The sequence below is a fragment of the Staurois parvus genome, unplaced genomic scaffold (genome assembly GCF_062004578.1).
Source record: "Staurois parvus isolate SC_StPar_1 unplaced genomic scaffold, SC_StPar_1.0 ptg001352l, whole genome shotgun sequence".
Classification (NCBI taxonomy): Eukaryota; Metazoa; Chordata; class Amphibia; order Anura; family Ranidae; genus Staurois; species Staurois parvus.
The window spans coordinates 1,598,208-1,625,149 of record NW_028319148.1 but is presented as its reverse complement, the minus strand read 5'-3'; the positions used below and the strand labels follow the sequence as shown (position 1 = coordinate 1,625,149).

The 26,942-nt window shown below is 40.4% G+C and overlaps 1 protein-coding gene across 2 annotated transcripts in view; it reads right to left on the bottom strand.

Moving 5' to 3' along the window:
* Positions 1 to 19,455, bottom strand: part of LOC149436682 (uncharacterized) — a 54,247-nt gene extending 34,792 nt beyond the window's left edge. For both annotated transcript variants that reach the window (XM_089661583.1, XM_089661584.1), the window contains exons 1-2: positions 19,390 to 19,455; positions 1,341 to 1,736 (exon numbers count right to left, since the gene is read on the bottom strand). In XM_089661583.1, coding sequence (XP_089517709.1) covers positions 1,341 to 1,736; positions 19,390 to 19,432 — 439 coding nt within the window. In that variant the 5' untranslated portion in view covers positions 19,433 to 19,455. The remainder of the gene's footprint in view (positions 1 to 1,340; positions 1,737 to 19,389) is intronic.
* Between the last annotated feature and the right edge of the window lie 7,487 nt (positions 19,456 to 26,942).

Genomic DNA, 26,942 nt, shown 5'->3' with positions numbered 1-26,942 from the left:
ATAGATTTCTTTTTTTATTTGCTTTGTGCCAATCCCTTCCATGTGCACCTTACACTAAAAGCTAGTTATGAATTTTGAAATTTGCCATTTTTGTGCCTGCAGCTAAATTCTTTTATCCTGAAAAGTGGGACCAATTCATGAGTTTTTATCAATGTATGGACAGTCACTGTAAGGAAATAATAACTCATAGCTGAATCTGACCTTTCTACAGAGTGATACAGACCGAAGGGGGCTATGAGTCTGAACTCCTCCTGCAGGGTGATACAGACAGAAGGGTGCTATGAGTCTGTCCTCCTCCTGCAGGGTGATACAGACAGAAGGGGGCTATGAGTCTGTCCTCCTCCTGCAGGGTGATACAGACAGAAGGGGCTATGAGTCTGTCCTCCTCCTGCAGGGTGATACAGACAGAAGGGGGCTAGGAGTCTGTCCTCCTCCTGCAGGGTGATACAGACAGAGGGGGGGCTATGAGTCTGTCCTCCTCCTGCAGGGTGATACAGACAGAAGGGGGCTATGAGTCTGTCCTCCTCCTGCAGGATGATACAGACGGAAGGGAGCTATGAGTCTGTCCTCCTCCTGCAGGGTGATACAGACAGAAGGGGGCTATGAGTCTGTCCTCCTCCTGCAGGGCGATACAGACAGAAGGGGGCTATGAGTCTGTCCTCCTCCTGAAGGGCGATACAGACAGAAGGGGGCTAGGAGTCTGTCCTCCTCCTGCAGGGCGATACAGACAGAAGGGGGCTAGGAGTCTGTCCTCCTCCTGCAGGGTGATACAGACAGAAGGGGGCTAGGAGTCTGTCCTCCTCCTGCGGGGCGATACAGACAGAAGGGAGCTATGAGTCTGTCCTCCTCCTGCGGGGCGATACAGACAGAAGGGGGCTATGAGTCTGTCCTCCTCCTGCGGGGCGATACAGACAGAAGGGGGCTATGAGTCTGTCCTCCTCCTGCGGGGCGATACAGACAGAAGGGGGCTACGAGTCTGTCCTCCTCCTGCGGGGCGATACAGACAGAAGAGGGCTACGAGTCTGTCCTCCTCCTGCGGGGCGATACAGACAGAAGGGGGCTATGAGTCTGTCCTCCTCCTGCAGGGTGATACAAACAGAAGGGGGCTATGAGTCTGTCCTCCTCCTGCAGGGTGATACAAACAGAAGGGGGCTATGAGTCTGTCCTCCCCCTGCAGGGTGATACAAACAGAAGGGGGCTATGAGTCTGTCCTCCTCCTGCAGGGTGATACAGACAGAAGGGGGCTATGAGTCTGTCCTCCTCCTGCAGGGTGATACAGACAGAAGGGGGCTTTGTTTTTTTTGGGTGACATAAAAAATATACTTAATTTAACATTGTACCTGTGAATCTTATGTAGGTTCCATGTGTGTTCTGCCATGATTCAATTAGTTTCCCGTTATAAAGAAGTGAGATCCTACAGCAGAACATGGGTCCATCCTCTTCCTTCAGATTCTGGATTTTGATTGTCGCTGTTCTCTCCAGCTGAGGGTTTCCCTCCATGCTGATCCGTCCTATATAGGTGCTATTTGTCCATTTCTCTGTGTGATTGTAAATTAATGCATTACTTCCACATTTACCTCCTGGTCCTTGTCTCCAGTACACTCTCACCTCAGCTGGTTTATCATCCTTCGGATAGGAGAAGTGACAGGGGATGGTCACCGATCCCCCTTTATCTACCATTATGGAGTCAAGCTGCTCTGTACAGTACAGCTTATCTGTATTCCCATAGACATCTCCTAAGGAGGAATCAATCATATTCATCATTTCTCTGTAATGTATTACCGGAACAATACTTTAAGAGAACCTTTCATTTTTAAAAACATTATTCTTTAATTCATGTAAATCATTTTGTAAATTGCATGGAGTTTGGCAAAAATTTTTATTTTTCAAATTCATGTATTTAAAAAAAAAATTGTTTAGGCTGTTGTCTGTGGGCCGGATGAACGGTATCCACCTCGGGATAACCCCGGTAAATTTTCTCTGTTTCAGTTAATAAGGTCAAGCAGTAAAGGAATGGGGAGGTTGATTAGTGACTCCATGTACACGGGAGGTTTCTGAACAACGGAAACTGACTGCTGGAAAACGTAGGTTGAAAAACCTCTGTTTATCCACGTTTGCATAATGTGTTTATGTGCGTTTGCGTTTAGAAGCGTTTTTTAAAGATAAGCACAGGAGAACCTCCCAAATGCCCAGAATGCACTGAAAAGTGGTAAATTATTATTATTATTATTATACAGGATTTATATATTATTATTATACAGGATTTATTTATTATTATTATTATTATTATTATTATTATTATACAGGATTTATATATTATTATTATTATTATTATACAGGATTTATATTATTATTATTATTATTATACAGGATTTATATATTATTATTATTATTATTATACAGGATTTATTTTATTATTATACAGGATTTATATTATTATTATTATTATACAGGATTTATATATTATTATTACACAGGATTTATATAGCGCCAACAGTTTGCTCAGCACTTTACAATGTAACGGGAGACAATACAGCAACAATACAGTTCAATACAAGAGGGATAGGAGGGCCCTGATCCTTGGAGCTTACAATCTAAGAAAAGTGGTAAATTATGAACTATTTCAGACTGTTTCAGAGAAATACAGAGAGTAGAAGCAGAGACAGCAGTATGTGTTGAGATTAGCTTAGGTGTGAGTTGCTCATTAACATTTCTTTTGTTTCCAAGGGTGGGAAAGGTGTCTGCTGGAGGGAGTCATTAAGGTCACCTGGCAGGGGGTCTTCATGAGGAATTTGAGGTGTGAATGGTCATTAATATATCTTTGGTTTCCAAGGGTGGGAGAGGTCTGAGGTGTGAATTGGTCATTACAATGTGTGACAAGCTTGGTAGAAACATCCTGTGTTCGGTGTTTTGTCCATTTGAGTACCTTGAAAACGCTTTGCATGCATTTTTCATTATGAAAAAAGGCTCTGGGCAGCATCGGGAACTGGAAGAGTTAAAAAAAAATTTCAAACACAACCGCTTATAAATGCGATTTGCTGCATTTAGAATGACTGTAAACACAACTGCCTGCAAACGACGATGTGTACACGGACACATAGGAAAACATTAGGGAGAGCTCAGGGGCTGCTGAAAAAAACGCTGAACATTTCCTAAATGTCAGTTTATCAGCTGCAGTGTACATGAGCCCTAACTCTTCAACACAGTTTTGCAACTTTGACATGAGTTCGTAAAACCGCCCATATCATCGCAACTGCTTAGTACATCCAGGTGGATTATACCGCGTTTTTTCAGGACAAATTGGGTTTCCATTTGGGGGTAAATGGTAATGGATATCTCCTAATTTTTTTCTTTCTATTATTATTAACAAAGGAAAACTGGCACAAAAAAATGATTTAAAAAAATATTCATTGCATATTTCTTGCTATTAACATTACTTACTGCCAAAAAAACAAAACAAATTCTCCCAGCTCCCGACGATCGCAGCATTTCCACATATGTGTATGTTAGTTGCCCAGAAACAATAGTGCGCATTTTGCTTTTTTATCCTTTTATTTATTTCAGGTACTTATATAGCGCCATCAATTTATGCAGCGCTTTACATATATATTGTACATTCACATCAGTCCCTAACCCTCAAGGGGCGTACAATCTAAGGTCCCTAACCCTCAAGGGGCGTACAATCTAAGGTCCCTAACCCTCAAGGGGCGTACAATCTAAGGTCCCTAACCCTCAAGGGGCGTACAATCTAAGGTCCCTAACCCTCAAGGGGTGTACAATCTAAGGTCCCTAACCCTCAAGGGGCGTACAATCTAAGGTCCCTAAGGTCCCTAACCCTCAAGGGGCGTACAACCTAAGGTCCCTAACCCTCAAGGGGCGTACAATCTAAGGTCCCTAACCCTCAAGGGGCGTACAATCTAAGGTCCCTAACCCTCAAGGGGTGTACAATCTAAGGTCCCTAACCCTCAAGGGGCGTACAATCTAAGGTCCCTAACCCTCAAGGGGTGTACAATCTAAGGTCCCTAACCCTCAAGGGGCGTACAATCTAAGGTCCCTAACCCTCAAGGGGCGTACAACCTAAGGTCCCTAACCCTCAAGGGGCGTACAATCTAAGGTCCCTAACCCTCAAGGGGCGTACAATCTAAGGTCCCTAACCCTCAAGGGGTGTACAATCTAAGGTCCCTAACCCTCAATGGGCGTACAATCTAAGGTCCCTAACCCTCAAGGGGCATACAATCTAAGGTCCCTAACCCTCAAGGGGCATACAATCTAAGGTCCCTAACTCACATTCATATAGTAGGACAATTTAGACAGGAGCTAATTAAACTACCAGCATGTCTTTGGAGTGTGGGAGGAAACCAGAGTACCCGGAGGAAACCCACACAAGCACAGGAAGAACATGCAAACTCCAGGCAGGTGGTGCCGTGGTTGAGATTTGAACCAGTGACCCTAGTACAGCCAGGAAGAAATGCTAACCATTTAGCCACTGTGCTGCCCTACCTGAAACACACTGACACTAACTGATACTAATTTAAAAAAAAAAAAATGTAATTCACCTAAAATACACTGACCCTGACCTTTGATCCTAACCTTGATCCAAACCCTGACACTGTCCTAGATCAAACCCTGTCCAAAGAGAAAGCAAGCACCAAAACAAAGATCCATCAAAAGATATCCATTTATTGTAAGGGAACAAAATACAAGCACACAAAAAGCGCACACATTTCAGCCGATGAGGCCTTAATCATGGCTATAGTACAAAGGAAGTATTACAGTTTATAAGTATCCAAAGTCACACAACAAAAATAAATCGAAGAGAAAAAAGAAACACAATAAAAATGCAAACTGGATTGAGCACTCGTGGAATGGGTCCATCAAAGACCAAACGCAGAAACGGCAAGATATGCCAATATAACAAGTAATCTAAGTAGATATACTGAAATCATAAATATTTATAAATAATCAATTATCAGCAATAATATATAACACTGTACACATGAGCAGGGAGGAACTGAAAAGATCATCTCAAATATAAATCCACATCCCAACAGCACTTTAAACCAGTGTTTCTCAACCTTTTTTCAGTCAAGGCACCCTTTAAAATTATGGACAGTCCCGAGACACCCTTTAAAATTATGGACAGTCCATTGGAAAACGGGGTGCCTCAAGAGTGTCCATAATTTTAAAGAGGCACCCCATTGTAAAATGTGAAAAACTATTCTCTTTTCAATTCCTGTTTCACATCTATATATAGTTTTTGTTCTATATGGTTTGGTACCTTTTACCACTTCCAGTCCGGACACTTTTACCCCCTTCCTGACCAGGGCAATTTTCAGCTTTCAACGCTATCACACTTTGAATGACAATTGCACGGTCATGCAACGCTGTACCCAAATGAGTTTTTTACCATTTTTTTGAGACAGATAAAGCTTTATTTTGGTGGTATTTATTCACCACTGGGATTTTTATTTTTTTTGCTATGTAAATGAAAAAGTCCAAAAATTTTTAAAAAAAGTGTTTTTTTTATAAAATTTTGCAAATAAATAATATTTCATCATAAATCTTGGCCAAAATTTATTCCGTTATCTTTTTAGTAAAAAAATCCAAATTAGCTTATAACCAAAAAGTATAATTTTTAAACATTTTGTTTTACATTTTTTTTTATATTATTATTTTTTATTTTAATTTTTTTTTTACATACTGTCACCCTAGCAGTACAGTGTCAGCATGGTGACACTGTACTACTTGTGGGGAGTGATGAATATTTTTTTTTTTTTTTTTTTTTACATTTACTGCTTTTACACCCATATAGGATGTAAAAGCAATCATTTCTCTTTCTCTCTGGCTGCATTCTTGCACTCATTGAGAAGTACTGAGTGAGCTGTGATTGGTCACAGCTTGTCACATGGTACAAAGCTGTTGTGAATAGCCTTGTACCGTGTGACCTCTGTGATCATTCACAGATTTCACACGTAGTAAGCAATGATGTCACAAGTGACATCTTGCTTACGACTTTGCACGTGATCACTGATTGGCCAATCAGTGATCACATGATCGGGACCGCGTACAGAGGTCCCGTCCGACGATCGGTGTTTCACTGTGTCTGGAGGACACAGCGGGCACTGGATCGCGGTGCTGCACGCTCCCAAGGAGCACGCACAAGCAGGGTGCGGGGAGGCCACGCAGGTAAAGAAGTCCCTGCACTTCTTTACCTGCACTGGAAAACGCAGCCCACATGGGAGCCTCGGTTCCCAGTACGGTTGCATTTTCCAGTGCGGGCGGCGGGTCGTTAGAATTATTGGCACCCGGCCGTGGGTCCGCATTTCTCTGTGTGGGGGGTGCGGATACGCAGCGGCACCACCCGCAAAGATGTGAGCCTACCTGCCTGCTCGCATGCACAGCTCAGTTCACAGTGCAGAGACGGTCCCTGAGTGTCAGGATGGTGGCCTCCTGCATATGCACAAGAGTGACATCAACCCCTCGTAGGCCAATGAAGAGGCCAAAGACCTGCACTCAGAAGAAGATGCTGGTGCCGGTCTGTTGGACAGGTAAATATGGAGACTTTACCTAATCTTTTATATTGCACAAAAATAATTGTTTTTTCAAAAGTCACATTTTAGTATGTGTGCACAAAATGGTTTTGGCAGCAAAATGGATAAAGTGGCCCCAGATGTTGCGATCTGATTGTGCAATCCCTCTACAATCTCCTTTAGATTTAACAACTAATAGTGAGAAGGATAACTACGCATTTAAACAATATCCAATCACATCCTTTGTGATACATAGTTGTTGGTGTATCTAAAGGAGAATGTTCAAGAGTGTGACTTTGAGGGGCCCAGGGCACGTGCCACAAGCCTTCTACTTAATCCCCCCGAGTCTCCTTTGGGATATGGTGATGATACATTCTAAGCGTTATACAATTTTGGAACATTGAATAACTTATCTATTATTATTATTATTATACAGGATTTATATATTATTATTATACAGGATTTATATATTATTATTATTATACAGGATTTATATATTATTATTATTATTATTATTAAACAGGATTTATATATTATTATCATTATACAGGATTTATATATTATTATTATTATTATTATTATTATACAGGATTTATATATTATTATTATTATACAGGATTTATATATTATTATTATACAGGATATATATATTATTATTATTATTATACAGGATTTATATATTATTATTATAATACAGGATTTATATATTATTATTATTATTATTATACAGGATTTATATATTATTATTATACAAGATTTATATATTATTATTATTATTATACAGGATTTATATATTATTATTATTATTATTATTTTTATACAGGATTTATATATTATTATTATTATACAGGATTTATATATATATTATTATTATTATTATACAGGATTTATATATTATTATTATTATACAGGATTTATATATATATTATTATTATTATACAGGATTTATATATTATTATTATACAGGATTTATATATTATTATTATTATTAGTATTATTATACAGGATTTATATATTATTATTATTATACAGGATTTATATATATATTATTATTATTATTATTATACAGGATTTATTTATTATTATTATTATTATACAGGATTTATATATATATTATTATTATACAGGATTTATATATTATTATTATACAGGATATATATTATTATTATTATTATTATACAGGATTTATATATTATTATTATAATACAGGATTTATATATTATTATTATTATACAGGATTTATATATTATTATTATACAGGATTTATATATTATTATTATTATTATACAGGATTTATATATTATTATTATTATACAGGATTTATATATTATTATTATTATTATACAGGATTTATATATTATTATTATTATACAGGATTTATATATATATTATTATTATTATTATACAGGATTTATATATTATTATTATTATTATTATACAGGATTTATATAGCTCCAACAGTTTGCTCAGCGCTTTACAATATAACGGGAGACAATACAGCAACAATACAGCTCAATACAAGAGGGTTAGGAGGGCCTGATCCTGGGAGCTTACAATCTAAGAGGGAGGGGCTAGTGGTACAAAAGGTAGTAACTGTGGGGGATGGACTGGTAGGAAGAGTAGAAGATTCCATTATTAGCTGAGGACAGGATAGGCTTCCCTGAAGAGATAGGTTTTCAGAGATCGCCTAAAAGTGAGCAGAGTAGGTGATAGTCTGATAAATTGGGGTAGAGAGTTCCAGAGGATGGGGGAAGCTCTGAAGAAGTCCTGGAGACAAGCATGGGAGGAGGAGACAAGGGAGCTAGAGAGCAGGAGGTCGTGCGAGGAGCGGAAAGTACGGTTTGGGTGATATTTGGAGACAAGATTGGTGATGTAATTTGGGGCAGAGTTATAAATGGCTTTATATGTTATTGTTAATGTTTTAAATTTTATTCATTGGGCAATGGGAAGCCGGTGGAGGGATTGGCAGAGAGGGGTGGAGGACACTGAGTGGAGGCCGGTGGAGGGATTGGCAGAGAGGGATGGAGGACACTGAGTGGAGGCCAGTGGAGGGATTGGCAGAGAGGGGTGGAGGACACTGAGTGGAGGCCAGTGGAGGGATTGGCAGAGAGGGGTGGAGGACACTGAGTGGAGGCCAGTGGAGGGATTGGCAGAGAGGGGTGGAGGACACTGAGTGGAGGCCAGTGGAGGGATTGGCAGAGAGGGGTGGAGGACACTGAGTGGAGGCCAGTGGAGGGATTGGCAGAGAGGGATGGCAGATATGGAACGGTTAGTAAGATGGATGAGTCTGGCAGCAGCATTCATGATAGACTGAAGAGGGGATAGCCTGCAATGAGGTCGGCCAATGAGGAGGGAGTTACATTGCAATACAGCTCCTATTTATTTTGTCATCATATTGTTACATTATATTACAAAGCTGGCCAGTGCAAACGCAGGCTCACTTCTGCATGGAAACCAATCAGCTTCCAGGTTTAACTTTGGCAAAACTTAATTGAACAAGCTGAGGTTAGAAACTGATTGGCTACCATGCACAGCTGCACCAGATTCTGAGCGCTCCAGTTTTAGTGATCTACCACACAATCTCTAGAACAATTCATTTTTGTTCAGTTAAAAAGTTATATTAATATTAGATTTGATATCAAACGTAGTCATCATGGTTACCTACCAGCCCCCCCCCCTTAATATTTTAATCTGTGTGCCCAGAGTTGCCCCTGGTCTAACAGAGTCCTAGAAATGCTCCTGGTGACATGTGTGGTCTACTAACCCCGTGCAGTGCTAATAATATAACATGGTGCATGTTGACCACTTGGAATCCTTCTTCCTCTTTTTGACTGACCATTTTGAAACCTCAGACCTCAGAAACCTTTCAAACCTTTCTCACAGGAAGGCCAGCATGTACATTGCAGCCTTCATGGGGATCGGAGGAGGTAAAACTTGGCAAGATAGACAGATTACGTAATGTCTGTCTGTAAACATTATTATTATTATTATTATACAGGATTTATATATTATTATTATTATACAGGATTTATATATTATTATTGTTATACAGGATTTATATATTATTATTATACAGGATTTATATATTATTATTATTATACAGGATTTATATATATATTATTATTATACAGGATTTATATATTATTATTATTATTATACAGGATTTATATGGTGCCAACAGTTTGCTCAGCGCTTTACAATATAACGGGAGACAATACAGCAACAATACAGTTCAATACAAGAGGGATTGGAGGGTCTGATCCTTGGAGCTTACAATCTCATTCTATGCTGTGACGGGAGTCACTTTGGGTGGGGGGCCCATGGAACCCAGCTCACTTTGGAGAGGTGGGGAGACCCCTGTCTCAGCTCCCCATATCCCTATTATGTGTAAGTCACCCTGTGCCTGTTAGGGGTACAGGGTGATCCCATCCTAATATTGTGTAGACTTGTATAGGTGGGGTGGGGGTTGTAGATTGTTTAATGCCATGTGGTTGCATCCCATTGTTCTATTGTGTGTCTTGCTTGGGAGCAAACTATCATGGGATATATGTGTTTATGTGTATTGGCTTGGTGGGGGGTATCTCCAGCAGCCCTCCCTCCTGATGGGACTGTCTATTGGTGTGTCTCTTGTTACTAAATGTAGATTGGCCCACCCTGTGTCATTATGCAGGGAGGGGGGATTGTTCCCTTGAGTGTATATATCTTGAATCTGTGTTCAAATAAACTAGTTTACTTTCTGGATTACTTCAAGATTGGTGTCGTCTAGTCTTGTATGGTCGGCTGTGGTGTCTGTGGTCGGTGTTCGGATGGGGAAGCGGTAGTCTAATGGAAGTACCCAAGGGGTCGGCTCCGTTACATATACAGATCTCTGAACTACCAGAGAAAGACTGATATTGACGTTCAGTAGAATTGCTTTCACAGCCATCCTAATATGGAGTTAATCCATGAGCAGACAATGTTGTTAGGGTAATGGCTCTGTTACTATTGAGAGACTATCATGGTGGAAGATGGCCAAGATAAAAACCCACATATTGCTAAAATATTCCATTGTGTGTTCTACTGAAAGCGACTAAGAGGAAATTTCACAAGACATTTGAGGAAGGATGAAAAGGCGGGAAGTGATTTCACTGTTTCCAGCTAGTTTAAGAAATGTTTATCCACTTGCCCTCCAAAGGATCTTCCCCCCTTCCTGACCAGGCCATTTTTTACGATATGGTACTGCGTTAATTTAACTGACAATTGCACAGTCATGCAACGCTGCACCCAAATTAAATTTACATCTTTTTTTTCCCACAAATAGAGATTTATTTTGGTGGTATTTGATCACCTGTGTGTTTTTTATTTTTTTACGCTATAAACAAAAAATAATCGACAATTTTTGCTATTAAACATGTCCAGTAAAAAAAATTTAAAAATCAAATTTCGTCATATATTTAGGCCAAAATGTATTCTGCTCCATATGTTTGCTAAAAAAAATCCCAATACGTGTAAATTAATTTGTGTACGTGAAAGTTATAGTGTTTACAATTGGCGGTATGGATAATGGAATTTTTTTTTGTTTACTAGTAATGGTGGCGATCAGCGACTTATAGTGAGACTGCGGGACTGCGGCGGGCATTCTGACACTGGGGGCTTGGTGTCACTGACATCCCCAGTGATACCAATACAGTGATCAGTGCTAATGAAAATGTACCCCATCCAAAGAAGACAGTAAATAATTACCTCTCCAGCCATACCTCCTTTGACCACTGTTGTATTGCAGAGGTCTGGGAAATTATCTAGGGCTAAGGCAGCACAGTGGTGAAGTGGTTAGCACTCCTGCCTGGTAGTACTAGGGCCATTGGTTCGAATCCCAAACATGGCACCACCTGCCCAGAGTTTGCATGTTCTCCCTGTGCCTGTGTGGGTTTCCTCTGGGACCTCCAGTTTCCTTCCACACTCCAAAGACAGGCTGGTAGGCTAACTGGATCCTGTCTAAATTGTCCCTAGTATGTGTATGTATGAATGTGAGTTAGGGACCTTAGATTGTACGCCCCTTGAGGGTTAGGGACCTTAGATTGTACGCCCCTTGAGGGTTAGGGACCTTAGATTGTACGCCCCTTGAGGGTTAGGGACCTTAGATTGTACACCCCTTGAGGGTTAGGGACCTTAGATTGTACACCCCTTGAGGGTTAGGGACTGATGTGAATGTACAATATATATGTAAAGTGCTGCGTAAATTGATGGCACTATATAAGTACCTGTAATAATAATATTAATTATCTGAAATCAAACACTTGGTCCACCACCTTGTGCTGGATTCCCCCTGCTTTGGAGTAGATGCTGAGCTTGCAAATATTTATAAAATAGGACATTTCCATGTTGATTTAAGAGATATGGAATTCTGGAGTTGAACATGCATTTCTTACATAGTTATATACAGGGGCGGACTGACAACTCACGGGGCCCCCGGGCAATAGGGGATCATGGGGCCCCTGTGTCCTTGCCCAAACTCAAAAAAAGCCTATGAAAAAGGTACCAGGGGCATTTCATGGGGCCCCTTACTGACCCCTGGCCCTCGGGCAATGCGCAAGTTTTCAAATGGTCAGTCCGCCCCTGGTTACATAGTTAGTCTGGCTGAAAAAAGGCAAAAAAGAAAAAAGTTATAATCCTATACCCACAGTTGATCCAGATGAAGGCAAAAACCCAGCAAAGAATGATCCAATTTGCTTCTGCAGGGAAAAAATTCCTTCCTGATCTCCCAAGAGGCAATCAGATATTCCCTGTATCAGCTTTACCTATAAATGTTATATCCAGTTATATTCTGTGTATCTAGGAAATATTCCAGGCCTTTTTATAGCAATCCACTGAGCTGGCCAGAACCAACTCTTCAAGGAGTCTATTCCTCATTTTCACAGCTCTTACTGTGAAGAAACCTTTCCGCATTTGGAGATTACATTTCTTTTCCTCCAGACGTAAAGAGTGCCCCCTTGTCCTCTGTGATGACCTCAGGGTGAATAACTCTCCACCGAGTTCACTATATGAACCACTGATGTATTTATACATAGAGATCATATCCCCCCTTATGTATTATACATGGTGATCATATCCCCCTTATGTATTATACATGGAGATCATATCCCCCCTTATGTATTATACATGGTGATCATATCCCCCCTTATGTATTATACATGGTGATCATATCCCCCCCTTATGTATTATACATGGAGATCATATCTCCCCCTTATGTATTATACATGGAGATCATACCCCCCCTTATGTATTATACATGGAGATCATATCCCCCCTTATGTATTATACATGGTGATCATATCCCCCCTTATGTATTATACATGGTGATCATATCCACCCTTATGTATTATACATGGTGATCATATCCACCCTTATGTATTATACATGGAGATCATATCCCCCCTTATGTATTATACATGGAGATCATATCCCCCTTATGTATTATACATGGAGATCATATCCCCCCTTATGTATTATACATGGAGATCATATCCCCCCTTATGTATTATACATGGTGATCATATCCACCCTTATGTATTATACATGGAGATCATATCCCCCCTTATGTATTCTACATGGAGATCATATCCCCCCTTATGTATTATACATGGAGATCATATCCCCCTTATGTATTATACATGGTGATCATATCCCCCCTATGTATTATACATGGTGATCATATCCACCCTTATGTATTATACATGGAGATCATATCCCCCCCTTATGTATTATACATGGAGATCATATCCCCCCTTATGTAATATACATGGAGATCATATCCCCCCTTATGTATTATACATGGAGATCATATCCCCCTTATGTATTATACATGGAGATCATATCCCCCCTTATGTATTATACATGGTGATCATATCCCCCCTTATGTATTCTACATGGAGATCATATCCCCCCTTATGTATTATACATGGTGATCATATCCCCCCTTATGTATTATACATGGAGATCATATCCCCCCTTATGTATTATACATGAAGATCATATCCCCCCTTATGTATTATACATGGAGATCATATCTCCCCTTATGAGTTATACACGGAGATCATATCCCCACCTTATGTATTATACATGGAGATCATATCCCCCTTATGTATTATACATGGAGATCATATCCCCCCTTATGTATTATACATGGAGATCATATCCCCCTTATGTATTATACATGGAGATCATATCCCCCCTTATGTATTATACATGGTGATCATATCCCCCCTTATGTATTATACATGGAGATCATATACCCCCTTATGTATTATACATGGGGATCATATCCCCTCTTATGTATTATACATGGTGATCATATCTCCCCTTATGTATTATACATGGAGATCATATCCCCACCTTATGTATTATACATGGAGATCATATCCCCCCTTATGTATTATACATGGAGATCATATCCCCCCTTATGTATTATACATGGAGATCATACCCCCCCTTATGTATTATACATGGTGATCATATCCCCCTTATGTATTATACATGGTGATCATATCCCCTCTTATGTATTATACATGGAGATCATATCCCCCCTTATGTATTATACATGGTGATCATATCCCCCCTTATGTATTATACATGGTGATCATATCCCCCCTTATGTATTATACATGGAGATCATATCCCCCCTTATGTATTATACATGGTGATCATATCCCCCCTTATGTATTATACATGGTGATCATATCCCCCCTTATGTATTATACATGGTGATCATATCCCCCCTTATGTATTATACATGGTGATCATATCCCCCCTTATGTATTATACATGGTGATCATATCCCCCCTTATGAATTATACACGGAGATCATATCCCCACCTTATGTATTATACATGGAGATCATATCCCCCCTTATGTATTATACACGGAGATCATATCCCCCCTTATGTATTATACATGGTGATCATATCCCCCTTATGTATTATACATGGTGATCATATCCCCTCTTATGTATTATACATGGAGATCATATCCCCCCTTATGTATTATACATGGAGACCATATCCCCCTTATGTATTATACATGGAGATCATATCCCCCCTTATGTATTATACATGGAGATCATATCCCCCTTATGTATTATACATGGTGATCATATCCCCCCTTATGTATTATACATGGAGATCATATCCCCCCTATGTATTATACATGGAGATCATATCCCCCTTATGTATTATACATGGAGATCATATCCCCCCTTATGTATTATACATGGAGATCATATCCCCCCTTATGTATTATACATGGAGATCATATCCCCCCTTATGTATTATACATGGAGATCATATCCCCCCTTAAAGTGGAGTTCCACTCACCCTGTCAAAAAATAAAAGTACAAACTGTAGCTGCTGACTTTTAAAAAAAAGTCTGTTACCTGTCCCTCGGTCCCGTGGTGTGTCCACCGCAGCCCGTTTCACTGACCGTCCTGTGTTCCAGGGGGCTGGCATCTTTAAAGTGGGCACCCGCCTGTGATAGCTTACAAAAGTCCGGGACCAGATGGATTTTCCAGCCAATTTCAAAACTGCCTCGAGTCCTCCTCTAAACCAACTCTACACCGATGCGTTTTCTTCTGCCTCATTACCTTCCACAATGCTACAAGCATTAATTATTACAATCCCCATAATCAGGTAAAGATCCAGACAACGCACAAAATTTCAGGCCTGTTTCTTCATTAAATACTGATATTAAGATCTTGGCTAAAATGATAGCGTGCAGACTGGCCAATATATTCCCAGATTTGGTCAAGCCTGATCAATTAGGCTTTACTAAAGGTAGACAAACATCTGACACAACCCGGAGACTAATCAGCATAATTTGTTACACAGACTCACATCAAATTCCCTCCTTATTACTTGCTCTGGACGCCGAAAAGGCTTTTGATAGGATACACTGGACATACGTGTTCCAAGTACTGCATAAATTTGGATTTTCAGGAACAATTATTAGTGCTGTTTCAGCACTTTACTCAAATCCTTCCGCCCAAGTCTATGTATCTAACATACTATCCAAACCATTCCTAACTACGAATGGTACCAGACAAGGATGCCCATTGTCACCACTCATTTTTAGCCTATCAATTGAACCTTTTGATGCCAGATATACATGGCTTCTATAGAGGTAACAACCAGGGGCCAACTGACCATTTGGAAACGCAGGCACTGCCCGAGAGCCCGGGGTCAGTAGGGGGCCCCATGAGATGCCCCTGGTACCTTTTTCATAGGCTTTTTTGAGTTTGGGCAAGAACACAGGGGCCCCATGATCCCCTATTGCCCGGGGGCCCCATGAGTTGTCAGTCCGCCCCTGGTAACAACAACCACAAAATAATGCTCTTTGCGGATTACATTGTTTTAATGCTAACTAATCCCTCTACTTCTTTAGCAGCAATTCAACAAACTCTCGTACAATTCAGTAATATTTCATTTATAAAATAAATTCATCCAAATATAATATCCTAAATCTGGGTGTAGATCACATTCTAAAAATGCACCTCCAAAACACATTTCCCTACATCTTGGAAAATGAAGCCATTCCTTACCTTGGAATATTGTTGACAAACAAGACCTTTGACCTAGGAACTCTCAATTATTCTAAATTCATTCCAAAAATTCAAACCCACCTTAATCAAATGGCTAAACATGAACTATCCTGGTCTGGCAGACTGGTCACATTTAAAATGTTCATATTGCCACAGATTTTATATCTATTTAGATCAATTCCAATCCCAATTAAATCTTCATATCTAACAAAGCTACAATCTAAGCTTAAAAATATGTCTGTGGAAATATGAGACCTAGATGCTTATATAATATATTAATCAAACACAAAAAAATAGGAGGAATGGGATTTGTTGGCATTAGGGACTATCACAAAGTCTCATTATTAGACCAACTCAAACATTGGTTTATAGTGGAAAATGGGGTGACATTGAAAAAACTCTAGCCTCTACTACAGATGTAAGCGCCAAACCAGGGGCGGACTGACAACTCATGGGGCCCCAGGGCAATAGGGGATCATGGGGCCCCTGTGTCCTTGCCAAAACTCAAAAAAGCCTATGAAAAAGGTACCAGGGGAATCTCATGGGGCCCCCTACTGACCCCGGGCCCTCGGGTAGTGCCCGAGTTTCCAAATGGTCAGTCAGCCCCTGCGCCAAACTACTTGCAAGCTCATGGCAAAGGATTCCCACTAGTAAAACAACAACTATACGAGCCTCAATTGAAGTCTGGAAATCCTTAAGCTCCATGCCTATAGATCCTCTCCGAATAAGTCCTCTTCCTATACCTATAACAGTCTTAGAAGTCGTATGCCCAGCATAGATATCTCGAATTGGAAACATAATGGCATACGCACAATACAAGATATTTGTGTTAAAAACGACATAAAAATTTTTGAATTCCTTATGAAAGAATTTAACCTCCTCCCTTCTGAAAAATCAACCTATACAGGCATCAGTCGTTGCCTCAGAACATGCAGTAAAAACAATAGATATACCCAAAGTATCTTTACAATTCTATAGCTCCGCTACGCCTAAATCAGGTGGCATAACCCTATTTTATAACCTTCTACAATGTAAATCAGAATTTAACAAGACTAGTCCTTTAACTACTTGCCAACCGCAGATATCCGAATGACACTGCGGCCGGCCAGTTCTGGGAGGGCGTCATATGACGTCCTCCCAGAATGCGCTCTCCTGCGCACCCCCGAGGGCACGCACCCGGCGATCTCTGTGATCGCTGTATCCTACAGACACAGCTGATCACGCGATGTGGTAAAAGGCCAATCACAGCGGCCTTTTACCACGTGATCAGCCGTGTCCAATGACACGCTGATCACTGGGAAATGCAATTGCCGGTTCTCGGCTGCACTTCCCTCACACTGTCAGAGCGTAAGGAAAGTACTGCCGAGAACTGGCAGTTGTCAGAGCAGGGATCGGCACCAATCATCAGGGCACTGATGATCAGTGCCCTGATGATCGGTGCCCAGCAATGCCACTCACCAGTTCCACCCACCTGTGACTAGCAGTGCACCCACCTGTGCCCAGCAGTGTACCTGCCTGTGCCACCCAGAAGTGCCACACACCTGTGCCCAGAAGTGCCACCTGTGTCCAGCAGTGCCACCCACCTGTGCCCATCAGTGCAGCCCAGCAGTGCTGCCAGTCAGTGCTACCAGTCAGTGCCCAGCGGTTGTGCCAGTCAGTGCCCAGCAGTTGCGCCAGTCAATGCCTATCAGTGCCGCCAGTCAGTGCCCAGCAGTGATGCCAGTCAGTGCCACCTATCAGTGCTGTCTATCAGTGCCACCTATCAGTGACGCTTATCCATGACACCTCAGTAGTGCTGCCTATCAGTGCCGCCTATCCGTGCCACCTCATTAGTGCTGCCTATCAGTGCCCATCAGTGCCACCTATTATGGCCCATCAGTGCTGCCTCATCAATGCACATCAGTGAAGGAGAAAAATTACTTGTTTGAAAAATGTAATAATAGAAACAAAGAAAGTTTTTTTTTTCAAATTTTTTGTTTATAGCGCAAAAAGTAAAGTGCCCAGCAGCGAATAAATACCACCAAAAGAAAGCTCTATTTGTGAGAAAAAAAATGATAAAAAATTTCATATGGGTACAATGTTGCATGACCGCGCAATTGTCAATCAGAGTGCGACAGCGCTGAAAGCTGGAAATTGGCCTGGGCAGGAGGGGGGTATAAGTGCCCTGTAGGCGAGGGGTTAATCAAGTGGGAAAAAGACTTAGAGGCTGAAATCTGTAATGAGCAGTGGAAATGTGTATTTGGGAATGTGGTTTCAGCTGCTAGATGTGTTAACCTTTCGGAGCTAACGCACAACACTTCCACAAGATGGTATCTAACTCCTTACCAAGTGATAATAATTTATTTTTAATAATTAACAAAATGGAAAGTAAATGAACAGAGAGAAGGGAGATCAAATCAAATCAATATTTGGTGTGACCACCCTTTGCCTTCAAAACATTATCAGCCTATAATACTCACTTTGCAGTTTGTACTCAATTGAAAAAAAAATCTATATATATATATATATATATATATATATATATATATATTGGGGGGGGGAAGCATTCTTACTTTAGCCCTGGTTCATACTGAACACACTTGAAGTAGTGCGATTTCAAATAAAAAAATATATTTTCTGATTTTCTGGATGCGCTTGAAGTGTACTCAGTATTTCAATTGCAATTTGAAAATGCCTTTATGTTGGCTTTTCTAATTTGTTTTCGCTTTTGTATTTTGCATATCTGGCATATTTAATGCAGAAGATGTATTACTTTTCGCTAATTTTTTTATATTTTTGTTTTTTATTTTTTTTGTATTGGATGTATAGATAGATAGTTAAGAAGCATTCTTACTTTAGCCCTGGTTCACACTGAATGCAGTTGAAGTAGTGAGATCTCAAAGCCGCAGATCAGTGCAAATTCAGGTACGACTTGCCTGACATCTGTTCAACGTCTTTGAAATTGAAATTGTCAAATAACATGACAATTCATACTGATGTGAACCAGGGTTTACAGTTATGTTAGATGAGTTTAATGAACTTAATCCAAGTGCTAAAAAATAAACAAGAGTCATTTGCAAGGTGAACTAAATGTTAAAAATTATCAGCATTTTAAATAGGACCTCCATTTAACAAATTGGAAAAGAAAGAAGGTCCAGATGATTTGGGCAGCGTTTTCCATTTGCCTTCCTTTTCATAAACTTTTTGATTTTTCAGATAGAAGAGTAAAATAATTTTGCTTGATTCCTTTTTAACCCAAGAACAACCCAACCATACGTATTCTGTATGTAGGCACAGGTCACTAACACTCACCTTGGATGAAGAATAATATCAGGAGGACCCGGATATCTTTCATGTTGGAAGGCAGATATTGTGGAAGAGTTTTATTTATTTTGTCTTACACAGATTGAAGAAGGAGAAAAAAGAAGAAGAATCTCTAATTTCCTGAACATCACACATTGTGGTTGGTAGTTCTGCCACAAAGTTCTTCTTTTTTATAACTGGAAATGTGAGTATGCCGATATAAACAAGTTGATTTCTTAAAGGAATATAGGCTGTTCAGCTTTCATGTGAAAATTTACTAGCACTTAGTGAATGTGGTGAATTTTTATTTTGCAAAGAGTTATGTGCAAGGAAACTTTAAAAAATACAAATTTGCTTGCACGATTAGATGATGAAAGTCAGAGGAGCTTTAATTCATTTACTAAGTTGTGGGGAAAATTCCCTTACAAGGTACAACTTCCCAGCAAAGTCAAAAGTCCATTTGGCTCTAGTAAATCCTCCTCAAATTGTTATTGGGGTTAATACTTGTTTGTCTTTGGCCATAAAAATAGGATAATGTATTTTGATATGAGTATATATTTTTAATCATTATTGTCTTGCTGACCATGACATCTTCATCTTCACTTGTCTTATTGAAACCTCAGACACGGCTCTCATTTTAAGTGGATTTACACTTTTGCAGGTGTGTACTTACCTATTTGTAGTCATTTCTGGTCTAGTGACCCAGCAACTCCAGCTCCCCAGCAGCTGCTGCAGGGGAGAGGAGGGAGCGTCAACAACAACTGGGCCATAGATGCCTATGGGTGATGCCATGATTTCTGGAATTTACGGTCACTGTTGAGTGCTCCCTTACACAGAGCTGCAGGATCACATGACCAGACTGGGGCAGACTGATAAAAGGTGCACAATGCACAGATCTTTTTTATGCAGGTGTAGGGATATGTTGCCCTCTGCTGTCTGCATTTGTAAATAGATATTGTTTCTTCATTACCACAGAGTTATCTGGTATAGACGGATACTTTGTGTCCCTGCTAGCTAGGCTAGAAACCCCAGAGGAAGCAAGTGGAGAGATAAAGACGAATGAGCGAGAGTTTTTCATACCACATGTCTCCATGAAAGAGCTGTTGATAATCCAGACCAGGAGGAATTATAAGGCAAGCATTCCCATGTTAATAGTTTACTATTGTTGCCCATAGCTTCTGGATATTATATATATATATATATATATTCCCTCCCAGATGGAGCCCTCAAATCCCTCTTGTATTGAACTGTAATGTTGCTGTATCGTCTCCCGTTATATTGTAAAGTGCTAAGCAAACTGTTGGCGCGATATAAATCCTGTATAATAATAATATATAAATCCTGTATAATAATATATACAGTATTTTTTCCACATTTTGTCATGTTACAACCAAAAACATAAATTTTTTTTTATTGGGATTGGATGTGATGGACCAACACAAAATGGCACATAATTGTGAAGTGGAAGGAAAGTGAGAAATAGTTTTCGACATTTGTTACAAATAAATCTGTGAAAAGTGTGGCGGCATTTGTATTCAGCCCCCCAGAGTCAATACTTTGTAGGACCCCCTTTGTCTGAAATTCCAGCGGCAAGTCTTTTTGGGGATGTCTCTCCCAGCTTTGCACATCTAGAGAGGAACATTTCTGCCCGTTCTTCTTTGCAAAATAGGTCACGCTCTGTCAGATTGGATGGAGGGCGTCTGTGAGCACCAATTTTCAAGTCTTGCCTCAAATTATCCATTGGATTTAGGTCTGGACTGTGACTGGGACATTCTAACACATGAATATGCTTTCATCTAAACCATTCCATTGTAGCTCTGGCTGGATGTTTCGGGTTGTTGTCCTGCTGGAAGGTGAACCTCCACCCCAGTCTCGAGTCTTTTGCAGACTCTAACAGGTTTTCTTCTAAGATTGCCCTGTATTTGGCTCCATCCATCTTCTCATCAACTCTGACCAGCTTCCCTGTCCCTGCTGAAGAAAAGCCTCCCCACAACATGATGCTGCCACCACCATGTTTCACAGTGGGGATGGTGTGTTCAGGGTGAGGTGCAGTGTTAGTTTTACTCCACGCATAGTGTTTTGCTTTTAGGCCAAAAAGTTCAATGTTGGTTTCATTTGACCAGAGCCCCTTCTTCCACATGTTAGCTGTGTCCCCCACATGGCTTCTTGCAAACTACAAATGGGACTTCTTATGGCTTTCTTATAACAATGGCTTTCTTCTTGGCACTCTTCCATAAAGGCCAGATTTGTTGAGTGTACGACTAATAGTTGTCCTGTGGACAGATTCTCCCACCTGAGCTGTGGATCTCTGCAGCTCCTCTAGAGTTCCCATAGGCCTCTTGGCTGTTTCTGTGATGAATGCTCTCCTTGCCCAGCCTGTCAGTTTAGGTGGACGGCCATGTCTTGGTAGGTTTACAGTTGTGCCATACTCTATATTTTCGGATGCTGGATCGAACAGTGCTCCATAAGATATTCAAAACTTGGGTTATTTTTTTTATAACCCAACCCAGCTTCTCCACAACCCTAAACTTCTCCACAACTTTATCCCTGACCTGTCTATTGTGTTCCTTGAGCTTCATGATGTTGTTTGTTCACTAATGTTCTCTAACAAACCTTTGAGGGCTTCAGAGAACTACTGTATTTATCATGACATTAAATCACACACAGGTGGACTCTTATTTACTAATTAGATGACTTGTGAAGGCAATTGGTTCCACTAGATTTTAGTTAGGGGCATCAGAGTAAAGGGGGCTGAATACAAATGCACATCACACGTTTCAGATACTTATTTGTAAAAAATGTTTAAAACAATTTATCATTTTCCTTCCACTTCACAATTATGTGCCACTTTGTGTTGGTCTATCACAAAAATTTCCAATAAAATACATTGACATTTTTGGTTGTGTTTGGAACCGCCTGGCAGAGTCTCTAGCAGCCCACCGCACGGATTTCCTCAGGGCGCGGGGTCTAAGTCCCAGCCTGCTATTCCCCAGGGCCCCTGATGGTGGGGATGGACTTGGTGCGGACTGGAACCAAGTCGCGACCCCCGAGTGCATCCGGCTGTGGTAGAGAGCACCGGCAGGGGACTGCAGGAATGGAATCTGATGGGAAGAGGCAGGCAGACTTACTAATAGTGATCCGTGCGGGAAGGATGGATGGATCGGTGGGTGAAGTAAGCGTAGTCAGGCAGGCCGGATCGGTAACGTGTGGGCAGCGAGGTACAGGAAGAGCAGGCAGAGAATGGTCGGGGTCACAAGCCAGGTTCAGCAGGTTGCGGGCAGCGCGGTACCAAGGATCAGGCAGAAGAATCGTCAGGCAAGCCAGGGGTTAATCAGGAGAATCAGGTCAGGTACAAGCAGAGATCAGCAACGGAATAACACAGGAACACAATCAGGAACAGAGCAGGTAAGACCAAACGGCAATTTGACATACCTGGTTCCTTGTTTAAATAGCCCGCCCTGCGCTGTCATTGGTGCCAGCTGCGTGTCCGCGATCGCAAGTGCACGTGCGCATGCGCAAACACCGCCGCTGCCGTGCACGCCCAGGTCCCGATGCTCGCCCGCTAGCGAGGACTGGTGTTCTGCGCATGCGCCGCCCGGCGCGATGTTGCAGAACACCCGCGTCCTGACAGGTTGCAACATGAAAATGTGGAAAATTTCAAGGGGTATGAATAGTGGTTAAGGCAGCCTGTGCCATTATATATATATATATATTTACAATTGTTTTTTTTTTATTATAGTTCAAATAACAATCTTGGGCTCTTGGTCTATGGGAATTATGAGATTCTTACCGTTGAAGAAAAAAGCATTTCAATCTTGTAATTATTTGCCTTGAGTTGTGGCCCTATGAGATTAATGAAACCTTCACCATTTAATGCAGAAACATTTCAATTCATCACATGTATTGGCCATGCTTCAACATGGTTAGTCTTGCTTTCTTTAGATCATTTTTGAGTATCATCCTTCAGGTCCATGAGATAAGCCTTGTATATAATTGATTTTGTTTTTTGTGATGTCCGTAGAAGGGTAGAGGGTGATCTGGTGTTTCCTGGTTGCTGCAGGTTCCATGGGATCGACATCTGACCACTCTTGTTCTTCTCGAGTGTCCACACCGTTGGGGCTCCGGTTCATGCGGGTTCATCCTGGATGCTATTATCTTACAATTGTTCTGACTAATATTTACTTCTTGTAAGTACTATCATGGTATGATATAAATGCCATTGACTAATACATATTATGATTTATCTCTATGTGTCCATTAGAAATTTCTTCTGTATCAATCCCCCTGAAGAAGATCAAAAATGTGAAATGATCGAAACGCGTCAACAGAACTCTCTCGCCTTTTTTGGGCGTTTATTCACTTTGTGAAGAAAGCTCTTTTGTAATATTTGTCAAAGCAAATGCCTTTCTTAGCAGAAAATTATGTATCTCTTATAAGCATGTCTATGTAATAAAGTTGATAATTTTTTTTGTTAAAAAAAGGTTTTCTTGGGTGTATACTGTACGTGTGATGAATCCCTAAAGGAACCGCACTTGCTCTCATTTTAGAGGAGTTTTTGGAACCCATTATTGGGCATACTATAAGGAAGCTTGAGTGCTTGAATGCATAATAGAGACTTTCATATTCAAACTTCAAACTACAATTTTTGGACTTTAAGGAGAAGTTATCTCTTGATTCAACTGTTACATGCATACGTATGCCAATTTTTAATCAGTGGGAAACCCTGGTTTCTATTATGGTAATTATATTCCATTCATTCACCACATCGATACAATTCAGTCATCACTTTATTAATTTATTTTATTTATTGTAGAAGCCTCACCACTGTCAATTTTTGGATACTGGCCCATTGGTATTTATCTTGGCCATATGCTGGGGAACCACAGTTAATCACTCATATGATGTTGAACATCCATTGAGAAGGTAATAAGATGCAGTTTTGTTTTGTTTTTTGTTGATCTCTACTCAAGCATCCATTTAGTTCAAGGTTTATTACAGTGACAAGCTCATATTCATATCTTCATGCATTCATTGTAAATATATTTATTCAATTCCAGGAAGTTTATTACCTTAACCACTTGCCCTCCTGAGGATTTACCCCCCTTAATGACCAGGCCTCTTTTTGCTACTCGGCGCTGCACTAATTCAACTGATAATTGCGCTGTCATGCAATGCTGCACCCAAACAAAATTTACGGCATTTTTTTCACACAAATAGAGCTTTCTTTCGGTGGTATTTGATCACCTGTGCGCTTTTTATTTTTCACGCTATAAACAAAAAAAGACCAAAAATGTTGAAGAAAAACTATATTTTTTACTTTCAGCTATAAAAAATATATAGTAAACTCAAAGTTGGTTATAAATTTAGGCCAAAATGTATTCTGCTCCATGTTTATGGTAAAAAAATCCCAATAAGTGTATATTGATTGCTTTGTGTGAAAGTTATAGCGTCTACAAACTATGGTATAGATACTGCAATTTACGCCATTTTTTTGCTATACAGCGCTGCGCTAGTTTAACGGACAATTGCGCGGTCATGCAATACGGTACATAAATAAAATTTATGTCTTTTTTTCACACAAATAGAGCTTTCTTTCAGTGGTATTTGATCGCCTGTGCGTTTTTTTGTTTGCGCTATAAAAAAAAATGCTGACAATTTTGAGAAAAAAAAACAATATTTTGGACTTTTTGTTATAAAACATGTCCAGTAAAAAAAAATTTAAAAATCAAAAATTTTGTCATAAATTTCGGCCAAAATGCATTCTGCAACATGTCTGCTAAAAAAAAAATCCAATACGTGTAAATTAATTGGTTTACGTGAAAGTTATAGCGTTTACAAATGGCGGTAAAGATACTGGGATTTTTAGGGGTTTTTTTATACTAATAATGGCGGCGATCAGCGAATCATGGCGGCGATCAGGGACTTATGGCAGCGATCAGCGACTCATGGCCGGACTGCGGGACTGCAGCGGACATTCTGACAGTGGGGGGGAACTGACTTGGGGTCACTGACATCCCCAGTGACACCAATACAGTGATCAGTGCAAAAAAAACCACTGACACTGTACTAATGGCACTGGGGAGGAAGGGGTTAACTTTACTGAAAGGGTTAACTGTGTGAGGGGAGTGTTTTACTGGGGGGCGGGGGTGTGTACTGCATGGGACACGCTGATCAGGAGAGAGAAACTCTTCTCTCCGGCTCAGCATGTCAGGAGCTGACAGGGAACTGACAGAAAGCACAGCTACTGCAGCCCTGCTCTCTGTCAGTGATTGCTGCTAATCGCCGGGACACACGACCGGCTGTGACCCGGCGACTGACATCTGTGGCCATGATTGGCGGGACAGGTAGGGCGGAGGCGCGCCTCGCGCGCGCCCCCTACCTGTTTTGCAAACATGTTTTAAAACATGGTTTTGCCCAGCCGTGCCGCTCTGCCAGCGTATTTCTACAGTGGCTGGGCGGCATGTGGTTAACTACTCTTGATAAGGAACTGTTAAGGAAGAAATGTACTCAGATCTGGATTCTGTTAATGAACATTTCATCAGATGAATACAGAAGAAGTCTTGTCTCCTTTATCTGATTTATTACCACGCATGCAGCTAAGTGGAAGACGCAGAAAATTTTTTTGTTTTTGTTTTTATTTTATTTCTATGATTGCACACTGCTCACCATGATAAATGTCTACTTTTTTCATGATCTATGTGATCCAATAAATACAATTTTGCATTCACTTACTTAGTGATTATTACCCTGCATAGGATTTATCAAAAAACACTTTCTGGCAGGTCTGCACTAGTCAGCTGCATTTTTCGTATACGTGTGATGTCCTAGTTTAATAAAGTCCCATAAGGGGGTTATTCCTATGTATTAAAATGAACAATAATCATAGATTTGTTTTCTACTTACCTTGAAAGCTAAAAAAAAAATAAAATCTGGATTAGAAGCCTCAGGACGGACTGTAAAGAGTGTGCGGTCACTGAGATATTATCTGAGAGATGGATGTTGATGTATAGAAAAAGGAAGTGAGCTTAACTGGAAAGAGAAGGTTAAAAAAAAGACGAAATAGATGTTATCATACTAAAAATGTTACAAAAACATGATTTTAAAGCCTAAAGTGTGGAAAAAAAAGATATATATCTTAATGTACAGTAACTAGTTTTTTGCAGAAATATAAATTGAAGTGTATCTATATTTTTTCATTTTTGGTGTCCAATGATAAAAACAAATTGGACAGAATTGGCCATTAAATGTGTATTATTATTCAAGCCAAGAACATATGTTTATCCCTGTGTGACAATGGCAGTTGCAGGGATTGTGCAGTCTGCAAAGCATCAACCTAATCCCCAGCACATTGAGCGGGATCATAAATGGGGTTGGTTCACCCTTTATAAACAATAGCTGCCACCACTAGCTTTAATGCAGGCTTGTCCGATCTGCTTTCCAAGGGCCACATGTGGCCCAGGGCGGCTATGAATGTGGCCCAACACAAAATCGTAAACTTACTTAAAAATGAGAGAGAGAGGGGAGAGAGGGGGAGAGAGAGAGTGGGGGGAGGGGGGAAGAGA